The 22327-nt window shown below is 38.4% G+C and overlaps 1 protein-coding gene across 1 annotated transcript in view; it reads left to right on the plus strand.

The window, feature by feature from the left end:
* Window positions 1–22327, plus strand: part of SWT1 (SWT1 RNA endoribonuclease homolog) — a gene marked incomplete at its 5' end in the record, with an annotated part of 63608 nt that overhangs the window by 27128 nt on the left and 14153 nt on the right. The window contains 4 exons of the mRNA XM_079762056.1: window positions 2867–3015; window positions 7869–8056; window positions 9476–9607; window positions 20486–20552. Of these exons, the coding sequence (XP_079618182.1) occupies window positions 2867–3015; window positions 7869–8056; window positions 9476–9607; window positions 20486–20552 (536 nt within the window). The remainder of the gene's footprint in view (window positions 1–2866; window positions 3016–7868; window positions 8057–9475; window positions 9608–20485; window positions 20553–22327) is intronic.

The raw sequence follows: 22327 nt of genomic DNA on the forward strand, positions 1-22327 counted from the left end.
CTAATAAAAGCCTAGGTGGTCCTCGCACCCTCACATGATGCCCTCATGTCATCACAAGGTCAGGCTGGCAGGGGAGGGCAGATAGGGGGCAATTGGGCCGGCAGGGGAGGGCAGTTGGGGGTGATCAGGCCAGCATGGGAGCAGTTAGGCATCAATCAGGCCAGCACGGGAGAGGATAGAGGGTGATCAGGCAGGCAGGCGAGTGGTTAGGAGCCAGCAGTCCCAGATTGTGAGATGTCTGACTGCCGGTTTAGGCCTGCAGGATAGGGCCTAAACCAGGAGTCGGACATCCCCCAAGTGGTCCCAGATTGGAGAGGGTGCAGGCCAGGCTGAGGGACACCCCCCCACACACAAATTTCATGCACTGGGCCTCTAGTTATTATATAAGGGACATTGCACAATATGCTGGACATGACTTCAAAGCAGTTCTACAATATGCTGGACATGAGTTCAAAGCAGTTCAAGATATATATATATATCTTGTAAAACATAAAAGATATGTTTTTTCATATATTTTACTAGTGGCATAATTTAATTGGTTCTATCAGAAGATAAAGTCCATAAACTATATGTGATCTTGAACAAGATTTACTAGCAGTTTCAGAAATGGGGTATTGAGTTACTAGCTTCCATTTGTCTGTTTTTTCCAGGGGTGGGCAGTGTTTTGCTCTTGCACGCAGCTTAGAGGTAGTAGGCAGCAGCTCTCATTGGCAATAGGGAAAGAAGTGAAGAGACAGTAACTGTTTCTTTTGCTAAAAAATCATTTTTAGAATCCTTAAGTGCATTATTTATTGATCTTTGGTCTAGAATAATCTGATGCCTAATGTTTACTGACTTGTGAAGAATATTAAATAGAATGGTAAAAGTGCCTTCTGCTCTAAGATAATTTTGAATAAGAGAATAGCAGATTTTGTTTACTATCTTTAATAGTATCCTCACTATTGAATATACATATATGTTTAACTTCAGTATACCAAACAGGAATCCTTAGATCAATTCATAGAAAATTGTGTGGAAAATGATTAGTAGCTTTTTCTGACTTATCCATATTAACTTTGTCTTAAATAATTATTGTTCTTACATAAGCATTAAACTATTTCAATCACATAGATTTCTTTTTATGTTGTGTCTAGGTACTAACTTTATCACTGTTATTTCTCTTTCGCTCACAATCTTCGTAAATAATTTTTTAAGACAGAAATAAAGTGATTAATTCAAGGATATAAGCCCTAATGAACATAGACTAGAGTGGAGAAGCATCCTTAGAAAAAGTTGTGCCCCGTTTCTCCTCCTCAGGAGTTTCCTAGGTTCATGGAATCTCCATTCTGTCCTGTGTGTAGCATTTCTCCCATCTCTCTTTTCCCACAGGAATTTAAACTAGTCATTGACTTTAAGAGTAATTGAAACTGTTTTGTAAGGAAATATACTATTTGTTTGGTAAAAGGAAAGCTAGAAGCTTGGCTGTTACCATCACATTAGATTAGAATTTCTGAATATTCTGTAATTAATTATTAAAATTTATCTTTAATTTTCATTTGACCTTTCAGTATTTCACGAGCAAACACTTGCTGTATAAATGATACAGGGGAATTCTTTATTTTTTTTAACTCATAGTGCCAGTGCTGGTGTTTCTGAATAAAACAGTCGCTGAAACTGAACATTAAATAAAACACATTGTAGAATGGTTATTTTGAATGCCTTTGAAAATTGTTAGTATGGGGGGGTGGGAACAGCCTGGGAGAGATCAATGGGTTAAAAAGGAGACATGTAATACTTTGAACAATTAAGAAGAAAAAAAGAATTTGAAAAGGACAAAAAAAAAAAAAAAACATTAAAAAATTGTTAGTAGCATTTTATCTTAATGGAAAAATTCTTTTTATTTTGAGTTTGGTGACATTAGAAAGTTACTTAATCTCATTATTCATAACTTTTTAAATCTTTGAAATTACTGTCACCATCTCTCCTAATTGGTTTGAGATTTTAATGTAATTTTAGTTCCTTGAGAGAAAGTTATATCTTTAAATTACTTATACTAGTAGATGAACTCACTTCGCTAATTTACAGGGGGGAAAAAATCTGCTAGCTTCTCTTGCCCCAGGCTTACTGTTACCCAAATTATTTATTTTTTGCTATATGTCATACACAGAGAGAAAGCAGGTTATTTTCAGTAAAGCTATTATTACATTTCATGTAATGGAATTTGAAGGTAAATCATTATATATAATAACTGAGTTGATTATGAGAGGTACCACATATAACCTTTGTGCTTACTACCAAAGTGTGACTCTTCTGATGCCTCCATAGTAATTTGTATGTGAAACAATCTCAGTTTTGAAAAATCTGTAGTTTAACTTATTTTTTTAAAAAATATATTTTATTGATTTTTTACAGAGAGGAAGGGAGAGGGATAGAGAGTTAGAAACATCGATCAGCTGCCTCCTGCACACCTCCCACTGGGGATGTGCCCGCAACCAAGGCACATGCCCTTGACCGGAATCGAACCCGGCACCCTTCAGTCCGCAGGCCTACACTCTATCCACTGAGCCAAACCGGTTTCGGCTGTAGTTTAACTTATTTGTTTGATGATTAGCTCTCTTTTCTGAATAGTATGTCTTTGAATTGACCCTGTTGCTGGAACTCCTAGAATCTAAATATGGAATAGCAGAATCACCTCCAAGTACTTTGTCACTAAGTCTGTTTAATTGCTGCTTTTTACACTAGAGAGATAAATTAGGAGTGACTTGAAGATGTAAATGTGTACTCTTCTTAAATCTCATAATTAATATTAGGATGGTTTTCCAAAAACATTTTTTGAGTTGTATAGTCATTCTTACATGTTTTTTTCTTCTTAATTTTCTTTTCCCAGCTAACAGTGCAGTAGATTTTACAACAGTGAAATTCCTACTCCAGGATTCTCAAAGCCTATTACATGCTTTCAGTTCAAGGTCAAATTATGATGGTGTTCTTCCACAGGCCTTTGCTCAAGTAAACAAACTTCTCCAAACATTGGCAGAGGTAAGACGCCTTTGGAATGCCGTTTAGAGTAGCTAATCACATACATTTAAATGTATTTAGCAGACAACAGTAGTTAAAGGCTATTTTAATTTTCACTTATTCTAACCTACTGAAGGCATTAAGTAAAATAAAAAGTGAGTTGAATGTTGAGTAAGCAGTTCTTATTACAAGTTATAAAACACATTGTTGTATGGAACTAGTATCACAGCAGTTGTTGGGATTTTAATTATTTTATTTATTGGATAGAAGAAAGCTATGCACTGTTGTTTGAATACTCATTTCCCAGTGCTGTAGACCAATGGACCACAACGTGCATCAAAATACTTTAGATTTTTTTAAACATGCAGGTGCAAAGCCTCTCTCAAACCTAACTGAATCAAATTTATGGGAGTGGTGTTCAAAAATGTTGTTCTTGTTTTACTTTTTAATTCTGAAATAATTTCAAATTTACACAAAATATTGCAAGAGTAGTACACAGAATTCCCATATATATCCTTTACCCAGATTCCTCAATGCTAACATTTTATCACATTTGCTTTATTGTTTTCCCTGTGTTCTTACCTACCTTATCTTTCACATTTTTTTCTGAACTCTTTGAAAGTACATTGAAGATGTGAATCCCCTTTACTCCTAAATACATATATCTCCTATCTAATAAAAGAGTAATATGTGAATTAACCATCACTCTGCTATACCCACAAGCCACGCCCACAAGCCAATCAGGAGCGAGTATGCAAATTAACCCAACCAAGATGGCTGCGGCCACGGGGAGAGCAGGAGGGAGGCTTGGGTTTCCCCAGCGATGGAGGAAGCCAAGCTTTCCACACACCCTGGCCGGCCCAGGCCTCTGCTTAAGGCTACAAAGTTTCAATTATAGAAGATAAATAAATCCCAACAGAAATTTCTGCCGCGACAGAGCAAGCAGAAGGCTTGGCTCCACTCCAAGCTACAAAGTTTCAATTGTAGAAGATAAATAAATCCCAGATACCAGGGCCTCCGCTTGGATCGCTAGGGGGGCGTGGCCGGCCTACAAACCACCACAGGCCCCTCACCCAGGCCACCCCATGCCCCAAGGGAACCCCCACCCTGATCCGGTACACCCTTCAGGGCAAACCAGCTGGCTTCCACCCATGCACCAGGCTCTATCCTATCTAATAAAAGAGTAATAAGCAGATTGACCATCACTCCAACACATAAGATGGCTGCCCCCATGTGGTCAAAGATCCTGCCCCCATGTGGACACAAGATGGCCAGCAGGGGAGGACAGTTGGGAGGGACCAGGCCTGCAAGGGAGGGCAGTTGTGGGCAATCAGGCCAGCAGGGGAGGGCAGTTGGGAGGGACCAGGCCTGCAAGGGAGGGCAGTTGGGGGCGATCAAGCCTGCAGGGGAGGGCAGTTAGGGGTGAACAGGCCGGCAGAGGAGGGAAGTTGGGGGCAAACAGGCTGGCGGGGAGCAGTTAGGTATCAATCAGGCTGGCAGGGGAGTGGTTAGGGGGTGATCAGGCTGGCAGGCAGGAGTGGTTAGGGGCAGGCAGCCGAGCAGTTGGGAGCCAGCAGTCCTGGATTGTGAGAGGGATGTTCGACTGCCCATTTAAATGGGCAGTCAGACATCCCTCGAGGCGTCCCAGATTGGAGAGGGTACAGGCTGGGCTGAGGGACAACCCCCCCTGCCCGTGCACAAATTTTGTGCACCAGGCCTCACACACACACACACACACACACACACACACACACACACACATATATATCCTAAAGAATAAGCATACCTTATGTAACTAGTATAATTAATCAGGAAATTTATATTGAAGTAATACAATTATCTAACCTGTAGATCTTATTCAGATTTCACCCATTGACCTACCAAATTTCTAACAAGTATTTTCACATTATTCTTATGCTGTCACCCTAGCCCTGGTGTGTTTTACCCCTTTTAAATTGACTATGTAAGTTTTGTCCTTGGTAATAATCTATTTCTACAGTCTTCTAATTTTAAATCTAGAAAATTCTGGGAGTTTTATATTCCAGAAGTATCTCAAAGAACTCAGAACCACAATTACTAGCTAAAATTATTGATTCTCTTTTTTCTCTTGAATTATTGAATTGGCCAAAGTTTTCTCAGTGATTTTTCACATTCACATAGGTCCCAGTAACTGAAGTAAAGAAAGGATTAGATGATACTAAACTTAGTCATAGTTGATGAGGGAAGAACTAACTTGCTTAAGAGAGTATCTCATGGAGTAAAATAAGCATCTTTTAAAATATAGTTTTATTGATTTCAGAGAGGAATGGAGAAGGAGAGAGATAGAAAACATCAATGATGAGAGAAAATCATTGATCAGTTGCTGGGATCAAGCCTGCAACCCAGGCATGTGCCCTTGACCAGAATTGAACCTGGGACCCTTCAGTCCACAGGCCGACAAGAGCATCTTTTAAATGAACTAATAGGAAATATGTGATAATTCTGGAAGAAAGAATTGACTTAAGGAGTGAAATGATCTTTTGGATTAAGATAACCAAAACATTGATAATTGCCTTTGTTTATGGCTTTTAAAATTAACAATAGGAAAGACTAGATCTGGAAAGTTAGTGGGTTGCAGTTTGAGGATTGTACTTGAATTTTGTAGGGCAGTGGTCAGCAAACTGCAGCTCATGAGCCACATGTGGCTCTTTAGCCCCTTGAGTGTGGCTCTTCCACAAAATACCATGGCCTGGGCGAGTCTATTTTGAAGAAGTGGCGTTAGAAGAAGTTAAAGTTTTTTTTGTTTTTTTAAAAAATATATTTTATTGATTTCTTACAGAGAGGAAGGGAGAAGAATAGAGAGCTAGAAACATCGATGAGAGAGAAACATCGACCAGCTGCCTCCTGCACACCCCCTACCGGGGATGTGCCCGCAACCGATGTACATGCCCTTGACCGGAATCGAACCTGGGACCTTTCAGTCCGCAGACCGACGCTCTATCCACTGAGCCAAACCGGTTTCGGCTGAAGAAGTTAAAGTTTTAAAAAATTTGGCTCTCAAAAGAAATTTCAATCGTTGTACTGTTGATATTTGGCTCTGTTGACTAATGAGTTTGCCGACCACTGGTGTAGGGAAATATATGTTATTCTTTCTCATCACAGAACTGAGCCCTGAACCACATCTTCAAGTGAAACAAATATAGTGAATAACATGGAAAGTTCAAGATAACCATGGGCTTTGCATTTTTTTGACTTGAGATAAAAATAATAATGAATATCAAGTCAAGGTCCTTTCATCAATGGAAATGTAGAGATGGGAAGTACCATGAAAATGTGATGTTAAAATTTATTGTCATTTATCAGATAACTAGTGACCCGGTGCATGGATTCGTGCACATTGAAAGGAAATTAATTAGAAGGTGGCCAGCAGGGTGGGACTGGGCGAGATGGGCCAGACACACCCTGAAACCAACCTCCCGCAGTCCCTCCCCGGCAAGCGGGGTCCATCTGGCAGGTTGGGTCTCTCTGCCTGGCCTGCGGGGATCAGGCCAAAACCGGCTCTCTGACATCCCCCGAGGGGTCCTAGAGTGCAAGAAGGCACTCTGCAAAGTTGCCATCTTACAGAGTGTGGAATGCAAACGCAAGTGTGCAGTAAACCAGGTTCAGGGCCGACACAGTGCCCCAGCAACAACGTAACCCACAACCAAAGGTGGAATTGTGCAGCCCGGCGAGGAATTGGGCTCCCTCTGTTCCTGCATTGAGCGTCTGCCTCCTGGTGGTCAGTGCGCATCATAGTGACCAGTTGGATGGTCGGACAGTTAGCATATTAGCCTTTTATATATAGAGATGGTATGCCCATTATATATTGCACATTGAGTATTTAAAAATACTGACTTGTGCTCAAGGAGGTTTGAACTATTTAAAACATATTTCTAGATAGACATCCTAAATTTCTCTTATTTGTACCATTATTTTTCGGGGCATCTAGGTTAAAAAAATAATCTTAGGATTCTTGAATCTAGTCTTTGGCAAGTTTTAAAAAATATTTCTTGTATACTCTTTTTTCCTTTTTATTCTACTGCATTTCCCTATCTAGTTCAAGTTCTCAGCATTCCTTTCCTGGATTATTTTAGTAGCCTTCTAACTAGTTTCTTGCTTTCTTTCTTTCTTAAAGAATACCCTATTGCTTTTTAGAGAGAGAGGAAGGGAGAAGAGAGAAACATCAATGTGAGAGCATAACATCGATAGGCTGCCTTTTGTACACCATCAACGAGGGATTAAGCCCACAACTCAGGCCCTGACCTGAAATTGAACCAGCAACCTCTTGGTGCTCCAGATGATGCCCAACCAACTAGCCACACTGGCCAGGGCCTAATCAGTTTCTTGCCTCCATTTTCTTCTGTTCCAGTTTGTCTTAGACTGCTGTTCTGAATATATCATTTCTTGAGAAGCCTTTAGTGGTTCACCATTGCCCATAGGATAAGACTTATATTCTATCCTGATTTTTTTTTACAGCCCTCTGAATCTCATTCTTCTTAATGGATTATTAGGAGTTTGGAGGCTTACATGTACCAATTTATCATTGTATCCTAGATGTCCTTTTTTCTATTTCAATATCATATGTGCAGAAGAGTTCAAACAGTATTAAATTGATACTAGCATGTTAGCTAAGAGAGATCACTATAATAAATAGATTGGAAATATTGTTTGATATAAATGAAAAAGGGAATTTTTTTTTGTTCTGATACTTTTCTGGGATTATTCTGTATGGAATCAAAAGACAGAGAATAGTCAGCACATTCCAGAAAGCTAGAACATTTGGAAGCACAATTGGCCTTCTTTTTCTCTCACTAATGAAGAACTAGCTGCATTTTATGTAATACTTATTTCTCCAGGTCAAGGCAAAACGTAATCAAAATCCTTCAGAAAATACAGCAGGTAAAAAGCAAGAAGATACTTCTCCAATGAAGTCTGACAACCAAGAAATCACAGTTTTCTCGGGCGTTCGTCTCCCCCCACCCAACAAGCATCAAGAAATCTGGTCTATCTTAGAGAGTGTTTGGATTACAATATATGAGAACAGGTACTAAATTTCTAAGAAGTTTTGAATTTTAGGGTTTGCCATCATTACCGTTATTCATTGAACAGTTAGAGTCTGAATTGTGAGTTTAATTAGCTAGATTACCTTATTGAGGGTCTTTTGTCAAATTGGTACCTTAAAAACAGTGATGCTTAAATAGGGGTATACATCAGAATTACCTCAAGAGTTCTGGGTAATTTCTGGATAATATAAGTGAAAAGTGCTTATCTTGCTTTATCAGATAGAGTCTACTTCAGTGATTTTCATGCCTGATTGTGTACCTGAGTCACTGTAGAATTTCTCAGCATATTTATGCTTGACCCTTTCATGTAGAGATGCTCATTTTGAAGTTCCAGTAGACCCCATGAACACTCTTCTGAAACAACTAGAGCACCTACACATATGGTAACTGCCATCTCCTTGCCCTGTGCTCTCGTGATTCAGTAATCCGTTATGCACTTATAGCACACCAGCTCAGGTTTTTGCGTCTTTTCTGTTTGTGAGGAATTTGGGTAAGTATTGGGTGCTATTAGTAATTAATACCTCATGGATATTAATAATGCTTATCTCTAGTTGGTGGACTATGGGTACTACATATTTCCTTCCTTTTACTGAATTTTTCATATTTTATATGATGTCTAGGCTTTAAATGTATAAAAATTTTTAAAAGATGTGTTCTAAATAAAATAAGTTTATGGTTTTTATTTTTAAAGTAATAAATACACAAAACCAGTTGTATTTCTATACACTAGCAATGAATAATCCAAAAAGGAAATAAACAATTCTATTCACATTATCATCAAGAAGAATAAAATACTTAGGGATAAATTTAATCAAGAAGGTGCAAAATTTTTACACTGAAAACTACAAAATATTTTTTAAAAGACATTAAAGAAGATCTGTGTAAATGGAAAAATCCAATGTTCATGGAATGGAAGTTTTAACAAGAAAGTTGGAGGACTCATACCTCCCAATTTCAAAACTTACTACAAAACTACAGTATTCAAAACAGTGTGCTACTGGCATAAATGGACTCATAAGTTAATGGAATATACTTGAAAGTACAGAAATAAATGCATACACCTATGGTCGGTTGATTTCAATCAAGATGCCAAAGCCATTCAATAGGAAAAGAATGGTATCTTTAACAATAGTGCTGGGACAACTCAATAGCTACATGCAAGAGAATGAAGTTGGACCTTGATCTTATACTACATAAAGAAATTAACTTAAAATGGGTAGATGACCTAAATATAAGAACTAGAATTATAAAACTCTTAGAAGAAAACAATTTAAATATATCAGCATTATGAGATATAAATTATCAGTTATAAATATTTTATACATTACAAATGGAAATACTTGGATTCCTGTAAATATGCAGGTGTACATATGAGTATCTTTTCTTTTTCTCTATTACAGCACAGATGTGTTTCAAAGATTGGACCCAAATTCAGCTCTGACTTCCTCAAAAATACCATCATTTGAAGAAGCATTTATATATCTTCAAAAGTTAATGGCAGCTGTGAAGAATATTCTTGAAGGAATTCAGAGGTAAATATGAATTAATTTTAAAGTTTTATTTATTACTTTTATTTATTTACTAGAAGCCCGGTGCACGAAATTCATGCACGGAGCGGGGTTGTCCCTCAGCCCAGCCTGTACCCTCTCCAATCTGGGACCCCTGGAGGGATGTCCGACTGCCCGTTTAGTGGGATCGGGCCTAAACGGGCAGTCGGACATCCCTCTCACAATCCAGGACTGTTGGCTCCCAACTGCTTGCCTGCCTGCCTTCCTGATTGCCCCTAACCGCTTCTGCCTGCCAGCCTGATCACCCCCTAACCACTCCGCTGCCAGCCTGTTTGCCCCCAACTTCCCTCCTCTGCTGGCCTGGTCACCCCTAACTGCCCTCTCCTGCAGGGTTGATCACCTCCAACTGCCCTCCCTTGCAGGCCTGGTTCTTCTCTTCTCAACTGCCCTCCCTTGGAGGCCGGGTGCCTCCCAACTGCCCTCCCCTGCTGGCCATCTTGTGGTGGCCATCTTGTGTCCACATGGGAGCAGGATCTTTGACCACATGGGGCAGCTATATTGTGTGTTGCAGTGATGATCAATCTGCATATTACTCTTTTATTAGATAGGATAGAGGCCTGGTACAGGGGTGGGGGCCAGCTGGTTTGCCCTGAAGGGTGTCCCTGATCAGGGTGGGGTTCCCTTGGGGCGTGGGGCGGCCTGAGCGAGGGGCCTGTGGTGGTTTGCAGGCCGGCCACGCCCCCTGGCAACCCAAGCAGAGGCCCTGGTATCTGGAATTTATTTTCCTTCTACAATTGAAACTTTGTAGCCTGGAGTGGAGCCAAGCCTGGGGCTCCCTCCGTGGCGGCAGCCATTTGTGTTGGGGTTATAATTGAAACTTTGTTGCCTTAAGCGGTTGGGCCCGGCCAGGTTGTGCGGAAAGCTTTGCTTCCCCTGTTGCCGGTGGCAACCCTGGCCTGCTCTCTCAAGCTCCATTCTGCCGCCATTTCTGTTTGAATTTGTTTACCTTCTATAATTGAAACTTTGTAGCTTGAGTGGAGGCTTAGGCCTGCAACGGCTGGCGGAAAGCTTGTTTCCCTCTGTTGCCTAGGAAACCTTGCTCTCTGTGGCTGTAGCCATCTTGGATGGGTTAATTTGCATACTCGCTCTGATTGGATGGTGGGTGTGGCTTATGGGCGTGGCTTGTGGGTATGTCAGAGGTATGGTCAATTTGCATATTTGTCTATTATTAGGTGGGATTACTTTTCTCTTTCTTTTAGGCATATCAGTTTTTTCAGAGTTGCTGAGAGTCTTCCAGCAAGTTTTATAAACTAATATAGTATCTATATAGGGAGGGGGAAAGTAGGTTTGCAGTTATGAGTACCCAGCGGATCTAGGCATAAGTTTACGAAAGAACAGAATGAGTCTAGGTAGTACTGACCTAAGAACACTTCTGTCAACATGGAAAGAGTATTGACCCTAGTTCTACAGTGAGACCTGAGGATAAGCATTTTTACAAACTCCCCAGGTGATTCTCACGTGGAGCCAGGGAACTTATTAAAAGTGCAGAGTTATAGATATTACCCCAGAATTATGGAAATCACAATATCTGTAGACATTTTGTAAAAGAGGGAAATTGTATTCTTAACAAGCTTTCCAGGGAATTTGTTGTGCAGGTGGTAGGGGACCACACTTAAAGAAACAAATCCAGTCTCCTAGAGTAAGTATATAAACCTCTTGAACTACCAGTAGAGGGCACTATTAATAAGAAGTTTGCTCCTTTTAGTGTGTCATTTACATATCTTTTGCTTATTAAGCCTCTAAAAAACGAATTTTCTTACCTAATCTTAATATGGGAACAAAACATATACTGGTATATGGTTATTTCTGGGAAAAGAAATCCTATAATCACAGCAGCTTTTTAGATTCACTGATGATTTAGCTGCTTCAGAGAATGTGATGTTTGCATTGGAGGGAATATTTTACTAACTTAAAACTGTAAATTCCCTGCTGTTAAGTCTTATTTTAAGAAATGCTAAAACCAGCAAGCACTACATTTTTAGTGAAGCAGATGGGATAAATGACTGAGTAAATCAGTAGTGTTAAGCATCAGTGAAATAAATGAAACTGGGGGAAAATCAATTAAAGGTGCTAACTAAGGGCTATTATAATAATTTAACTGAAATAGTAAGTATGTAATAAATATGTTGGGTAAAGCCAGATGATCAGTTCTAATTCCATCCTACAGAGTAGTTGTACAAAGGGTATAGAGTATACCCTAGACTTTAGGATTAGTCTTATCTATTTGTACCTCTAAAGAACTTTTAACACCGTGGCAGGCCAATCATCTGCTCCTAGTGAGAAGTGATGCAATCAGTGTCCTCAAGACTGTTTTTCAATAATATAAAAGATTAAGTCCAACTCAGAACAGTGCTGTCTGTCCCAGATCATGCTGTATATTGGTGTTTCTCTGTTAGTCAGAACATGTAGATCCAAGAAACCACTCTAGGTATTTATAAAATTTAATATACACTTTACATACTTTTTAAAAAATATATATTTATTGATTTCAGAGAGGATGGGAGAGGGAGAGAGAGATAGAAATATCAATGATGAGAGAGAATTATTGATGGGCTGCCTTCTGTATGCTCTCTACTGGGGTTGAGCCTGCAACCCGGCATGTGCCCTTGGCCAGAATCGAACCCGGGACTCTTCAATCTGCTGGCCAACACTCTATCCACTGAGCCAAACCGGCTAGGACTACACTTTACATATTTCATTTCAGTGCTGTTGGAAGGACTGGAGGAGCAAAAAGAAGAGGGTTTTTAATGCATTTTGAAACTTTCTGTGTCTTGGTGTCCTCTATACCAGCGATCACCAATCTTCCAGACCTCACAGACCACCAGTGGTCCACAGACCACTGGTTGGTGACCGCTGCTCTATACTATAGAGCACAATTCATGATTACTATAATTATTTTTAAAAGTCAGCAGTTCCTCCAGATTGCTTGGAAATAGTTGTAAACAATTAAGAGAAGTGGATGTGATCCTGTAAAATACTTTGTGTGTAGAATTAGAGGCACCTTTCAGTGTGTTCCATGAAATTAAGCTGTAATAACTATTCTTCCTTTACATAGTTAAGCTCAGGGCCTAATTAGTACAAGGAACCATCTGTCCTCAAAACAAAGAAAATTCAGCTTATTTTCAGTACCATTAATTAGGAATTAACTTTTTTCCCTAAATGTGTAAATTTTCAGAGAAGTTGCAGAGGTATAACTTCTTATAACCTGGGCCAACATATTTTTCATACCCATACATTTTTAACTTTTTATTGAAAGTCATTTTAAATAGAATTTCACGTTTAGAAATTTAATTGCCAGTTCTTCAACTTAGATATTTCTGTGACAGAATGACCTATTTGGGAAGGGACCATTGTTTATACACCTACCAGTATTCCTTACAGATTTCTACACTTCCTCAGGTATAGCTATGTCTTACCTGGGCCCTGGGTGACTGGTTCATGCTGCCACTATCATAACTGTCTACCACCAACAGAGGTACTGACCTGTCTTCCTTCTACATGCTGAGATATGGAAAACATTCTCTCTAAGCTATAGTAGGACTTGATAGAAAGAACCTTCTCTAAAAACCTAATGAAGCCCGGCTGGTGTGGCTCAGTTGGTTGAGCATCATCCCATGCACCCAAGAGGTCACTGGTTCGATACCTGGTCAGGGCACATGCCAAGTTTGTAGGATCGATTCCCAGTAGGGGGTGTGCAGGAGGCAGCCTATCGATATTTTTCTCTCATCGATGTTTTTATCTCTCCCTGTCTCTCTTAAAGTCTCTCTATAAACTTTTTAAAAATATATTTTATTGATTTTTTACAGAGAGGAAAGGAGAGGGATAGAGAGTTAGAAACATAGATGAGAGAGGAACATCAATCAGCTGCCTCCTGCACACCCCCATCCTCATCCACTGGGGATGTGCCCATAACCAAGGTACATGACCTTGACCGGAATTGAACCTGGGACCTTTCAGTCCGCAGGCCGACGCTCTACCCACTGAGCCAAACTGGTTAGGGCTCTATAAAATTTTTTAAAGAATTTTCTATAGCAATAATTCTTTTTTTATTTTATTTTATATTTTTTATTGATTTCAGAGAGGAAGGGAGAGGGAGAGAGAGATAGAAACATCAATGACGAGAGAAGATCATTAATTGGCTGCCTCCTGCCTCCTACTGAGGACTGAGCTGCAACCTGGGCATGTGCCCTTGACTAGAATCGAACCCGGAACTCTTAGGTCAGTATGCCAATCCAGGACCCTTTAGTCTGCAGGTCGATGCTCTATCCACTGAGCCAAATCAGCTAGGGCTATATATATTTTTAAAAACTAATGAATACATGACTAAGTAGATTCAGGGAGAGGGAACATACAATCTACTGTTGACAGGAGGAGGAATGTCAATGTTACATTGTAAGAAAAACATGCCAGATGAGAGATCTTGTGTAGCCATCTTGGAAAATACAATCTAACATAGTCTGCTGTCTGACCACAGCAATTTACACCCTTTCTACTAGCAAAATGTACTCATACCCTCTTCTCAAGACTCCCAGTCTTATCCCATTGTGACATTAGCTTAAAGTCTAAGACCTTATCACTTAAACCTGGGCTGGTTGTGGTTGAGCCAGAGGGTCCTTAGGAGTGGCCCCTGTAGGTACAGCTCCTTGAGTACCATTCCTCTCTATCTTAACTGCTGTGAACTAGACACAAATTAGTCCCCTGCCCAACTCCCAACACATCATAATCAAGACAGACGTAAGATAACTACTGTGCACCTTCACATTAAAAAGGGGGGAAATAGCCGAAACCAGTTTGGCTCAGTGGATAGAGCGTCAGCCTGTGGACTGAAAGGTCCCAGGTTCGATTCCGGTCAAGGGCACGTACCTTGGTTGCGGGCACATCCCCAGTGCGGGGCGTGCAGGAGGTGGCTGATCGATGTTTCTCTCTCATCGATGTTTCTAACTCTCTATCCCTCTCATTTCCTCTCTGTAAAAAATCAATAAAATATATTTTTTTAAAAAGGTGGGGGGGAGAAATAGAGGCACAGGGGATCTCGAGTAAATCTAAAATTCAGTCTGGCACATGTTGCCACTTCCATGATTAGGGCTCAGTCCTGCTGCCTGAGAATTATTTACAGCTGCTCTTGACTGCTCACTGGGTTCTTAATTTTGGCCTTGACTTTTACCGTAAAAAAAGGTGAACTGCAGCGGAGGAGCATTCTCAGCCTGTTCTTTCCTGTAAAAGGTAGGAAGAGCCTAAAGACCTCTTTCCATTTCGTATTATCTCTATCCTGTTTAGTTCAAGTGGTGGTACTTTTACCAGAACATTCCAAGAAAAAAACTGTTTTCTATGACTCTAATTGGGGTTCACTCCATTAGACAAAAATCACAACCACAACTTTCTTTGAAATAAACCCTTCTCTGCCTTGGGTTCCCTGTGAAACTGGTGTGGGCAATGCCCTTAATATTTTTGGAAGTCTTGTTTAATAGAGAGATTTGTGAGGGATGCTCATAAGCCCCTTAAAGGGCCTTTGGTGTTTCTGAAAAATTCTCCAAGGCACCTTCTTAGATCTTTCTGAGGACTCAACAAAAAGTTCTACAGTAATGCTATTATTATCTTTACCTTACAACCATGTTTTCCTGCCATACCTGTTGAAGGTAAATATTGAATAGTACTTAAACTTCTAACCTAAGAGAAATGTAATGGTTACTTCAGGAACTTTTGGTATACTTAATGCTTTGGCAACGAGTTTTCTAGGCTTATCCTAGATGTATTCTGTCACCACCACATCCCTGTATGTTCTCCATTTGTGATCTCATCTACTCCAATCTCTATGAATATTACTGTACTTTCGATCTTACCTCTCTTCTTGGTTCAGTTGTGAATTTTCAGCTCATACTCTGCTTAAACAAAACTCATTATTTCAACTGGTATCACCTGATTCCTTTCTGTTTTCTTCCTCTGTTTCTTAAGGCACAGGGTCCTCTGTGTCCATTAGATCAAATTCTTGCTGATTTTTGGCTGTCTGACCAGTTCTGTGATTGATGCTAACATTTCCAGTTGTATTTGTGAGCTTTGCAATTTCCTTGTAGTGCAGTCAACATCTGCTTTATGTATTTTGAGGTTATGGTATATCTTCCTGGTGAATTGGTTCTCTTTACTGCTAATAGTACTTTTTGCCTCCAAGTTTATTTTGTAATATGTTAATACTGACAGATGAGCTTTTTTGTGTCCTTTTTTGTTATTTTTTTCCCTTTATCTTCAACTTTACAGGTCATTATTTTTTTACATGACATAAAGCTAGATTTCTCCTCATTGAGAAGCTGAGGTGCAAAAAAGTAGGTAACTTGATCAAAGTCACATAACTAATTCAGGGTGTTAAAAGGAGTGTCAGACTTTGAGTAAGTGTTCAATAAGACATTATGTATTATTGTTGATGCTGTTACAAAAGAAACCAAAGTACATTCAGATCAGACTTGGTTTGTAAGTGGTCTGTGAGCTTCATATTAAATCCTACTTCATATACCTATTTCCCAATTCTGATTCCAAAATTCTAAAGTGAAATTTCAACGATAATAAACAACTTGAAAATAGGCAACCGTGTCTTTTAATTTTCTTTTATATTCTGTAGCTCTTAGAATAATGTACATTTGAAAAATAGTATGCATTTGATAAATACTTATTGATTGTTATGAATTTTTCTTGAAAGGACAAATGTAGATATATTTATAAAGAAAAATTAGCCATTTACTGAAAAGTATTTTTTTTTCCTCTAAGGGATAATTCTTTCATTTTGTTATTTTTCAAAATTGCCATCAAAGGGTAATTTTAGGACTTTCATTCAAAGAGTCTTTTGTCTTCATACTGGTATAAGAAAGAAACAATGAGAAAGACTGACCTCTCAAGAATTTTGTGTGGGGAATTACTAGGGCATAAAAGTCCATAAACCATTTCTCTCCATTTTATTTTCTATGTATTTCCAATAAGCTGTACTTCTAGTTAGTAAAAGTTGGCAACTTTTTTAAAATACCAGGCCAAATTCCATTCTCCCAAACTCAGCGTTCATAGGACATAATGAAGTTGAAGGTCAGCCCTAAATTGGGTGTATTTTAATAAAGGTTGTCTAGTCTGTTTGTGGCCCAGTTTACCTCAAAACATTCTTTAAGGATAACAAGTTTTGTAGCCAGTCCTATAATGTATATTTTATTTCTAAGAAATAATATGTATTGATTTATTTTGATTGTAACAGTAACATATATGAATGATGTTGACATACTAATAAACCTTTCTTCATCCTTCCTATTTAATAAAGAGGTAATATACAAATTGACCATCACTCCAACACACAAGATGGCTGCCCCATGTGGACACAAGATGGCCACCACAAGATGGCCTGCAAGGGAGGGCAGTTGGGGGCCAACAGGCCTGTAGGGGAGGGCAGTTAGGGGTGACCGGGCCAGCAGAGGAGGGAAGTTGGGGACAACCAGGCCTGCAGGGGAGGACAGTTAGGGTCAGTCGGGCCAGCAGGGGAGGGCAGTTAGGGGCGACCAGGCCAGCAGGGGAGGACAGTTAGGGGCAATAGGGCCAGCAGGGGAGGGCGGTTAGGGGCAATCGGGCCAGCAGGGGAAGGCAGTTGGGGTCAACCAGGCCTGAAGGGGAGGACAGTTAGGGGTGACCAGGCCTGCAGGGGAGGGCAGTTAGGGGCAATCGGGCTGGCAGGGGAGCAGTTAGGCGTTGATCATGCTGGCAGGGGAGTGGTTAGGGGATGATCAGGCTGGCAGGCAGAAGCAGTTAGGGGCAATCAGGCAGACAGGCAGGTGAGCAGTTGGGAGCCAGCAGTCCTGGCTTGTGAGAGGAATGTCCCAGATTGGAGAGGGTGCAGGCTGGGCTGAGGGACCCCCCCCCCCATGCACGAATTTTGTGCACTGGGCCTCTAGTTAGAATATAATTCTGTGCTGTTTTATCAAGTAATCAAGTGTTTACCTTTGGAGAAAATAACTTCTTTCTTACAAACTTCAAATTCTGGCATTTCATCACAGAAATAACTTGTAAACTAGTTTGTTAAAAGTAGCAATTAAAAAGTGGGAAGAAAAGACTCAGATAGAGAAGAAAGCAATATTCTTCCTTCATTATCTTCCTGTGCTGGGTCAGGAATTTTTCTTTCCTGGGCTTTTTGGAACTATGGTGCTTTGGTCTACTCTGAGTCTTTGATTTTTTGTTCACTGTTGTTTCAAAGGGCCTGGAATAGTTCTTGACTCATAGTAGGCCTCAAATATTGGTTGAATGAGAGAATAAAGGGGGTCTTGTTCTGATCTGGGTATTTTTAGTGTGCATCTAGCTTTTTCACTTACCACATACATTGTGAGGGTCAGCCCTTATCCACTAGAGTTTGCCTCATCTACTAGACTCTGCTATTATTTAAAGTTACAATTATGCTTTTGTGATGGTGAGAGGAAAGATCTTATAGACTAAGAAAACAGTGTAGTCCAAAAATGCAACTCTGTAGAGACAGAAAATAGATTAGTGGTTGCCTGGAGCTGGGGTTGAAGGTGAGAAAAGAATGACTGCAGATGGGCAAGAGGGACCTTTTGTGGGTGAAGGAAATGTTCTAAAATTAGATTGTGGTGATTGCTGTACAGTTCGGTAAATGTATTAAAATTAGTGAATTTTACGGTTTGTAAGCTGTACCTCAGTTAAACTGTTTAGAATACAAAGCCAGATTGGGAGCTTAAAATTCTAGAATTATTTGCTATTTGGAAAACTAGGATGATGTAATTCTTTTATTTCTTACTTTGGATATGACTCGTTGTGATAGATAACTGATTTTCCCAAAACCGGTTTTTTTGTAAATCATTTCAGGACAGAAAAATGTTAATTTTATTCACTAGTACTTTCTATTGTGCTTATCAGCTTGGAATTTATAAGGCTTCTAATAAAACATCTCGTTTCATCTCATTTTCTTACCCTGTTTTTAGATATTTCCAAAGCTACAAAAATGTCTAAGTGTAAATTATTCTACTTTGCTAATAGTTTGTTTACACTAAGTTACAGAGTTAAAACACACTATTTATTTCTATCTTTCTAAAAGATTGGTTTAACTTATCTAAATAACTTTGTTTTCATTTTTAAAAAGCAAATTATTTATGGACCCTCCCAATGTATTATAATTATCCTCTGTCTTTTTTTTTTTCCAATTAGGAGATTATTTGTATTTTAAAATTACTTGTTGAGAGAAAAAAGGTTTTCTATGAAATGGTATTCTTATTTAGATTTTTGTATATTCTTAAAGATATTCTGTATATGTCTCCTCCAAGGGAGTATAGCCCCTTTAAAAACTCAACTGTGTCCTGAAAAATTTATGAAAGCTCTTCCACAGTCTAAAAAAGGCCAAGTAGATTAAAGATATAATAAGGTTATTAGGTCAGTTAACTCCAACGATATCAACAATAACTCTGACAATATCAAGCATTGGCAAGGGTAAAAGGACCTAGAGACAATATTTTTCTTTTTTTCTTTTTATGAGTTTATTTAAGCCAAACTGACCACATAATGCTGGGAGCCAGATCTCAAAGAGATGTTGTAATTAAGGCACTCAGAATTAGAATTAGTTGAGGTGGCTTGATTTCTCTTTAGTTATATCTTTATGCACTTTGTAGCTTGAAACTATTAGATGATGATAATAGTTGTTATTACTGTTACAATTGATATATAGTGTTTGCTGGATACCAGACACTGTTATAAAGGCTTTCCCTAGAGTAGTTCATTTAATTCTCACAATAACCCTATGAAATATGGACTATGACCATATCTTTTAACAGATAAGAAAAATAACTCACACAGAACTCACCCAAGTTCACACAGCTCAACAGACCCAGGCAGGCATGCTACTAACCACTACACCATAATGAAAGGACTGCTTTCCTTTTTTTCTTTTTAAGAAAAAAAATTCATATTGAAAATTAAAAACTACTTAGTATAAGAAAATGAGAATTAATACTTTATTGCTAGAAGGAGAAATAAGTTATTCTACTTTATTTTAACTTTTTCCTTGTTTCCATTTATTTTGTGTTTTTATGTTATTTATATATTTATATTTTTGTTATTTTTATGAATCAGTGTTAGCAATGGTCTGATTATTAATACTTTTTCATATAATGCTAGGCTGATAGTTCAAACAGTTTTATTTGAATTTAGTCACAAAATCTGCCCTAGACAGTTTGGCTCAGTGGATAGCGTATCGGCCCATGGACTGAAGGGTTCAGGGTTCGATTCTGGTCAAGGGCAGTCGGGGTGCTTGCAGGTGGCAATCAATTGATGTGTCTTTCTCAAACATCAATGTTTCTCTCTCTCCCCCTTCCTTCCACTCTCTTTAAAAATCTAGAGGAAAATATCCTCAGGTGAGGATTAATAAAAATAAAAACACAAAATATTTTATTAGTATATGTGTCTGACAGTCTAATTAGTTGTCTGTTGGATAGGTTGAACATTTCTCTGGGAAATCTTTAAGCTTTATCTGCAGCTTTAAATGATAGGGAGTACAAATGCACTTCACATTTCTATGTACCTTTTGAGAAATTTGTATTGTGTGAACTATTTCACAGACTACTTCTGGTTATTGATTAATTGATACAAATACCAATGTAAATAAGCAAAAATATTTTAATAAATCATCTGTTGAATTAAACTCATGGTTTTATAATTTTTAACTGATAAAAACTAGAATAGGTTGTAAACATTCTAAAAGATTATTATACAACCAGTTATCTCTTATAGTATGGATATGTTTTGAGGAAAAGTTCAGGTATTGTATTTTTCTTTAACCATTCATTCCCCTTCCTGTTTTTATTATATTTTATTTTTTAGGATTTTGGCCCCCAACAGTAATTATCAAGATATTGAGACCCTCTATAACTTCCTAATCAAACATGAGGTATGAACAATACTTTAAAATGTTTATCACATTTCCACCATAAACGAATTTTAATATAAATTAACATGGTAGAGTTCTAAAACGTAATGGTATTTAAAGTAATTGATATTTACTTTACATTGTTGAGTGCCACAGAAGGTTTCCAGTGACATGGTTTATTTTTTTATTCTCTAAGTAAAAACATACAGTAGAACCCTATAATAATACTAGAGGCCCAGTGCACGAATTCATGCATGGGTGGGGTCCCTTGGCCTGGCCGGCTCTCAGGGCCAATCGGGGCTGTCTAGCCCAGTCCCGATCAGGGCCAATGTGGCTGGCCCTGTCACCCATCCTTGCTGATCCAGGGGGAGAATTCTGTTGATCTTCAGTTTCTGTTAGCCTAACGCTCTTTGCACATGTTCCCTTATATGCTTGCTTCCAAGTGCATGTGTCTTTAATTTTTAAAATGTGCTACTTGTAGGAATATGACATATATTCAAGTCTCACATTTGTTTATGGAGTCAAACTCCTTTAAATCAATTTCTTCACTTTTATTCCTGAGTAGCTCTTTATTTAGCCATTTGTATGCAATATCTGACATGAAGAACCTAGTGACTAGGTGTACAATGTTGGTTCTGCCATCTATTACCTGAGTGCTCTTTGAAGAATTATTTAATTCTCTTTGTCTCAGTTTCTTCATCTATAAAATGGGAATAATATCAGTATGTAAATTATAATATTTTTAAAACTAAATAACTTAATATACCTATGCAAAGTGCTCCAAACAGTACCACAGAGTAAGTGTTCGGCTTTACAGCATTTATGTGTGCTTTTTAAACAGTCAGCCTAATACTGCATAACCATACTGTGTGATTAGGAGGATTTCTTCATTTGACATGATTCATATCATTATTTCATGATATTTTTTAAATTTCAAATTGAGTCATTAATTCTAACTATAAATGTATATTTGTGGAAATAATATGATAATTTTAAAATCACATCCTGGAAAAATATGGGACATAGGTTTTTTTAGTGCTTCCTGTTGCTGAAGTATTGGGAGAAAATACCTAACATTAGTTATAAGAATATGTGGAATTGATTTCCAGATTTTTAAAATAATTTCTCCTAGCAGAACTTCCTTTCCTATGTCAATTACTGCATTGGAGACATTTGTCTCATAAACAGTGATAGGACCATCTAAAGTTTTAAGATGTTTGGCTTTTATACTTAATCTTTGCCCTTTGTTCTTGAATTTTTAAGAATTAATAATATAACCATGTCAATATTTGGCATTCATTGTAAATAGTACAAGAATTTAATAACACCAATTCCACAATCCACAATGTGTCATAATTCTAATAAGGTTTACTGACAAAGGCATCTTTGAACTATTTGTTCCCTGGGAATTAAAATTGTATACTTGAGCATAAAAATGATATTTAACAGTGTAATTTAAAATGTCCCAATGTGAATGATTAAAAATGTCTTGAATCAAATTAATGAATATGATGAAACAAGATATTTCAGGCTAGAATCTGTGATACAGGTGATGAATTTGTATTTCCGTTTTCCTTTTTAGTAGTAAATTAACTGTCTTCTTTTTGTAAGTCACCTATGACCTGGAACCCTTGTACCCTATCTGTATTCTGGGATAAGTGTCCAAATGTCTGTGGATGATCACTTTTAAAACTAAAGCATCATCTAGATACTCATTTTCTGAAAATACACTAAAGACTTAAGGACCTATTTTTTATTCATATTATATAAGGTTCAAAAAATCTTAGCTGATTTTT

Source organism: Cnephaeus nilssonii (genome assembly GCF_951640355.1).
Source record: "Cnephaeus nilssonii genome assembly, chromosome: 21".
Classification (NCBI taxonomy): domain Eukaryota; kingdom Metazoa; phylum Chordata; class Mammalia; order Chiroptera; family Vespertilionidae; genus Cnephaeus; species Cnephaeus nilssonii.